Source organism: Henckelia pumila, chromosome 3 (genome assembly GCF_033568475.1).
Source record: "Henckelia pumila isolate YLH828 chromosome 3, ASM3356847v2, whole genome shotgun sequence".
NCBI classification, from domain to species: domain Eukaryota; kingdom Viridiplantae; phylum Streptophyta; class Magnoliopsida; order Lamiales; family Gesneriaceae; genus Henckelia; species Henckelia pumila.
The window spans coordinates 172,160,817-172,166,843 of record NC_133122.1 but is presented as its reverse complement, the minus strand read 5'-3'; the positions used below and the strand labels follow the sequence as shown (position 1 = coordinate 172,166,843).

The 6,027-nt window shown below is 36.3% G+C and overlaps 1 protein-coding gene across 1 annotated transcript; it reads left to right on the top strand.

Moving 5' to 3' along the window:
* Positions 1-364: 364 nt before the first annotated feature.
* On the top strand, positions 365-5,407 carry LOC140889957 (uncharacterized). Its single transcript, XM_073297704.1, has 6 exons — positions 365-454; positions 1,473-1,597; positions 1,714-1,780; positions 3,008-3,121; positions 3,531-5,331; positions 5,379-5,407. The coding sequence occupies exons 1-6, from the start codon at positions 365-367 to the stop codon at positions 5,405-5,407; spliced, it is 2,226 nt and encodes a 741-aa protein (XP_073153805.1).
* The last annotated feature ends 620 nt before the right edge of the window (positions 5,408-6,027 follow it).

The following is a 6,027-nucleotide window of genomic DNA, read 5'->3' as shown; positions in this document are numbered from 1 at the left end:
GTTCTCTAGCTTCGTTCTCTTGTTTCGTGGTCTTTTAGTAGATGCTAAGTTTATGTTTACTGTGTTTTGGGCTTTTGTGTGCCGATTTGTGATTTGCAGCCTAAGCAAATCCACGAGATCAAGGATTTCCTTCTCACCGCAAGAAGGAAGGACGCACGTGCTGTTAAAATTAAGAAAAGCAAGGGTACGGTGAAGTTCAAAGTTCGGTGCTCCAAGTAACTTTATACACTCTCTGTGTTTGATGCTGAGAAGGCGGAAAAGTTGAAGCAATCCCTCCCACCCGGTATGCCTTTGTTTATGTGTTTTTTTATTGCCAATTTAAATTGTTACTATTATGATTTCTTGTATGTTTTTAGAGTAGTTCATGTTCTTGTGCACGGTTTGCATTATTCTGGATTCTGGGAATTCCAATGTTTCCAAAAATGGAAAGTTGCTGAAAGATGATGGGAATACGGTATGATTTAGGCCCTTGGGTGGCCCATTGTTCCTCATTTTGAACCATCACCATGCTTCTGCTCAACAGTTCCTCGAAATAATTTTCAGTGATATCAAAATTTGATAAGTTGGGCAAACCTTTTGTTTCTTTTTTTAATGGACGTAGCATCTGGATTTGATTACTCTCGACTCCTTTTTATGATAATCTGCAAGAAATTCAAACGTTTCTTTCTTTTATAATTTATTCTCCCACGCCCTGCCACTCGGCCCCATTTCACCCTTCATTATTGCAATTTGCACTCCACCCTTTATTTTCTTGTAAAGTGCTAATGTGAATTATACAATATATGGGTCCAGTGCTTAATTCATCCCCATATTTTCCCCCCCTACATCTCTGTTACAGAGAGGCCCATTATTCTGCTATGTAACAGTCCCTATCTTGCTTTTGATAGATTGCTTCAGGGCTTGTTCCAGGGACTGAAATCAGCTGGTAGCTTCCAAGGACACATAGGTTTGTCTTAATAATATTTTGATGAAAATAGACTCAAATCGAGAAAGAAACTATTGTTTTATATGTTCCATTACTTCAATTTAATAATGACTGAAACTGATAAAGGCAGACATCACCGTGTAAGTTTTGTTTCTTTGTTCTCTAGCTTCGTTCTCATGTTTCGTGGTTTTTTAGTAGATGCTAAGTCTAGGTTTACTGTTTTTTGTGCTTTTGGTGAATGGGTTGAAAATTTTCAGTGGGATGTTTGCTTCAGTGGGCCTCAATGTTTTGAGGTGGATTGTGCTTTCCAAGAAAAAATAGAGTGGCAGAGGTGTATGTTTTTAAAATGCAAGATCTCGTACATAACACCCAAATTTGGAAAATACAAAGGTTCCCATTGGGGCTCTGCTCTATTTATTCTTAGCATATGGTTATATCTTGTACTTTTTTGTTATTGTTTTATTTAATCCTTTTAAATTTGTTTTTGTTCATTATTGTGATGCTGAATTTAGATTTTGTTCCATTAAATCTCTTTTTTCCCCTGTAGGGGGAAGTCCAATCTTCTAAGCTAACTAGTAGCAGTGGCACGCATCATTCAAGTTCTGATGATAATGCTCGACAACTATTAGCGGAACAACTTCCTAAAGATTCCTCTGAGATTGATGCTTTCAGGTTTTAATACCTTCATGGTTAATATGATATGTGGTTTTAATACCTTCATGGTTAATATGATATGTGGTTTTGGCACTGCACTCGATATATGCTACTGCTCCTATTTGCTTCTTTAGTTCTTCGCCCTGTAAACAAGAACCTCAAATTCCGAATTTAAAAGCCAAGATAATCAACCTTGCTGCAGTAAGTTATAGTTCATATCAAATTTTGGGAGTAATTAATCTAAACATTGGCATGTCTCATTAGATCTAGCTTGTTTAATTTAAGGTTAAGTTGTCGCTACCACGAGTGCAAAATCTATCCAATCCTCTGAATAATCAACAATGTTGGTATAAATTTTATAATGACAACTTAGCTTGAGGTAGAGTTCTCATATGCACCTGTTGGGTGGAAATAGTGAATGCTCCGGGATAGTCATTTTTGAACTGCTTGTCCTCTCTCAAATCTGGAATATCATGAACTCAACCAATCACATTTCAAATTTATTCTCTAGGTCATATGTTGATTTTCAATTGATGATAAAATCAGGCTCTTATAATTTGTCACAAGTTCGTGTAGGGTTGCACAGCCACATTCAACAGTAAATTGGAATTCATTACACTTCGGCATCAACATAAACCGAATGATTATTATCTTGCTGTAGCACCAAAAATGGACAAATACGTAGGAGACTTCAAGCAAGCAGTTCAATGACATTGAAAGTATGATTTAAAATAATTAAACTGTGACTTGAGAAACTCCATCAATGAGAACAATTTGCAAGTTCATGATTCAAAAAGGTAACAACATTCCGTAATATAGCAACTAGCAAGAGACACGTTGTTGATGAAAAAACAAAATGGTGTAATGGAAAGACATTGCACAAACATATGCATATTTCATATAACCGAACCATAAAGTGTAGCATTGCATTACGCATATCAAAATTCATTTGATTTTCAAATACTTACTAGTGTAGTTTGCTACTTAACTCGTCATACTGATCTCTTAAGAAATTTTACATAATAGACTATAAATTATCTATAAAAAAAATAAAAAAAATTAAAGTTGGATGAAAGGATTTGCAACATATGCCAAACGTAAGTTTGTGATATACTGATATTATGCATGAATGTTGTGAGCAGCAAATAGGTAATGCAATCTAAATCTCTAATATATCGATGTTCTTTTAAACATCCAATTAATCTGTCGAGCCTTCATTTCAAAGTGTGGCCTTCCTTCTCCTTTGGTCTACATGGATATCTTCATTTTGGATTCTCTGTCTAGGCAAGTTTTATCTCGTAAATTATCTTGTGTTCCTCTTTTTTGTCTTGTGCCTTGTTCATTAATTAGTTTTTTCCGTATATCTTGTCGTTGTTTCAGTTTTTAATGTTTGTTATTTAAGTGTAATGGTTGCTATTTATTTTTCAGAAAGCTGCTAAATGGTCGGAGAGAAAAGAGGCTGTTACTGAATTGACCAAACTTGCATCCACAAAACTGATTGCTCCCGGAGATTTTTCAGAAGTTTGCCTAACATTAAAAAAGGTTGGTACCCCACTTTGTTCAAGTATTTTTCTGCAATTTTTTTCAGACTTGTGGTGGGTTTTCTGAACCTTCTATTTTTGTTATTTTTTTTTTAAAATTTTAAGATTAAAATCTCTTGCAAAGTCTAACTTCAAGAGTTTGTGAAGTTACCATTTAAAATACCATTTCTTGACATTAAAAAATAGGAAAAAGAAAAAAGAGTTTGCTAGGGAAAAAAGTTTGAAAGATACCATTTCTGGACATTAAAAAAACAATAATTTTCTTCATTTCTTATTTCTGATTTTTGGAAGTATGACCATCAAATTTGTTGCTTACTTGTAAAATTCATTTTTTTTGGGTGATTTTTATCATTTATACCTTCTTTAACCTTACCATGCTTTTAGAGTTCTTTGCATCATTTTTTAATCAGTTCTTTGACTCATTAGCTATTAAAAAGATGGACAAAGAGTGGATGTCAAAAAATAGGTTATCACATGAATATGAGGTTGGGGTAGAGTCTTTCTTGAAGTTTGCAATGCGAAACGCTACCGATCCGAATGAAATAGCTTGCCCATGTTCAAGATGTGGTAATCTGAAGCTGAAAGATGTTGACACTATAAGAGCACATTTGTGTTGTAATGGTATAGATTTAACATATCATAAATGGATTTGGCATGGGGAAAGATCTACGATCGACAACTCAATGAATTACAGTGATCAAGTAGGGCGAGATGAACAAAAAACTTTTGCTGAGGACCCTTTTGATATGGTACATGCAGCATACGACAGTTATGCTGAAAATCCAAACCAATTCCATAAGCTACATGAAGATGCCGAGAAACCTTTGTTTCCTGGATGTACAAAATTTACAAAGTTATCAGCACTTGTGAAATTGTATAACTTGAAGGCAAAATATAGTTGGAGTGATAAAAGTTTCACAGACTTACTTAGTTTGTTCGGAGAAATGCTTCCAGATGACAATGAATTGCCTTCATCTTTGTATGATGCAAAGAAAAGCTTGTGTGCATTAGGGATGAATTATGTGAAAATTCATGCTTGTCCGAATGATTGTATCTTATACCGGAAGGAGTACGAGGGTTTTTCCAATTGCCCTATTTGTAGGATGTCAAGGTGGAAGTTGGGTAAAAATTCTACGATAAATGAAGGAGTTCCTGCAAAGGTCCTTTGGTACTTCCCACCTATTCCAAGATTTCAAAGATTGTTTCGGAACAAGGAGATATGCAAGGAGTTAACTTGGCATGCTGATAAAAGAATTCGTGATGGACACTTGCGTCATCCGGCCGATGCGCCCGCTTGGAAAGTAGTTGATCACAAGTGGCCAGATTTTGCTGCTGAACCTAGAAATCTTAGATTGGCCTTATCAGCAGATGGGATCAATCCTCATCGTTTAATGAGTTCTGCATATAGTTGTTGGCCAGTTGTGATGATAACTTACAATCTTCCTCCATGGTTGTGTATGAAGAGAAAGTTTATGATGCTCACTTTGTTGATTTCTGGTCCTAAACAGCCGGGAAATGATATTGACGTTTACCTAGCACCTTTGATTGATGACTTAAAAAAATTATGGGATATAGGTGTTGAGGCATATGATGCATGTCGAGAAGAAAGTTTCTCACTTAGAGCTGTCTTACTATGGACAATCAATGATTTTCCTGCATATGGGAACTTGTCAGGTTGTGTTGTGAAAGGATATCATGCATGTCCTGTTTGTGGGGAAGAAACATGTTCTACAAGGTTGAAGCATAGTAGAAAAATGTCATACACAGGCCACAGAAGATTTCTTCCTCCAAGTCATCCTTATCGAAGGCAGAAAAAAGCATTTAATGGGAACCAAGAGTTAAACCCCGCACCGAAACCATTAACTGGGCATGAAATTTTAGATAGAGTTGAAAGAATTAATTATCGCCCGGGAAAAGTGAGTGGGAAGTGTCAGATGCAGCATGGTGATAAAAAATCTTGCTGGAAAAAGAAATCTATATTCTTTGAGCTTGAGTATTGGAAACATCTACATGTTCGGCATGTTCTTGATGTGATGCACATTGAAAAAAATGTTTGTGAAAGTTTGGTCGGTACGTTACTTGACATTCCTGGAAAATCAAAGGACGGGGTAGCAGCAAGACTAGATCTTGTGGAGATGAATTTGAGGGCTGATTTGGCACCAAAGATGGGGGAGAAGAGAACTTTTTTACCAGCAGCATGTTATAATCTAAGTAAGGCTGAGAAAAGAAAACTTTGCAATTCTTTGTCTGAAACAAAGGTCCCTACAGGTTATTCATCCAATGTTAAAAATCTTGTGTCGATGAAAGACTTGAAACTTGTTGGCCTTAAATCACACGACTATCACACTTTGATGCAACAATTGCTTCCAGTCGCCATCCGTGGTGTCTTGCCTAAACATGTTAGAGATGCTATCACTCGGTTTTGTGGCTTCTTCAATGTGTTATGTAATAAAGTGATAAATGTCTCAGAGTTGGATGCTCTGCAAAGAGAGATTGTGACAGTATTGTGTTTGCTTGAAAAATATTTTCCCCCATCCTTTTTTGATATAATGATTCATTTAACTGTTCATCTTGTTCGGGAGGTCAAATTGTGTGGACCGGTTTGGTATAGGCAGATGTACCCATTTGAAAGATTCATGAAGACCTTGAAAGACTATGTGCGAAATCGCAATCGTCCTGAAGGGTGTATAGCCGAATGTTATATTGCTGAAGAGGCTGTGGAATTTTGCTCGGATTACATGTCTAATGTGCATACAATTGGGATCCCGTCAAGACATCGGCAAATACAACTTACTAAGCCTCTGTCTGGTTCAGTATTGCACTCCACTTGTCATGATGAGTTGAATCAAGCACATCGTTATGTATTGGAAAATGATGTTGACGTCGATCCTTATATCGAGTAATTTC

What these genes read in the sequence shown, in the direction of transcription:
- LOC140889957 (XM_073297704.1), top strand. Translation starts at nt 365, where the DNA reads ATGTTCTTGTGCACGGTTTGCATTATTCTGGATTCTGGGAATTCCAAT. An exon ending in TGAAAGATGATGGGAATACG is followed by an intron (nt 455 to 1,472) that starts GTATGATTTAGG and finishes TTTCCCCTGTAG; the next exon opens with GGGGAAGTCCAATCTTCTAA. An exon ending in TTTGCCTAACATTAAAAAAG is followed by an intron (nt 3,122 to 3,530) that starts GTTGGTACCCCA and finishes TTTTTTAATCAG; the next exon opens with TTCTTTGACTCATTAGCTAT.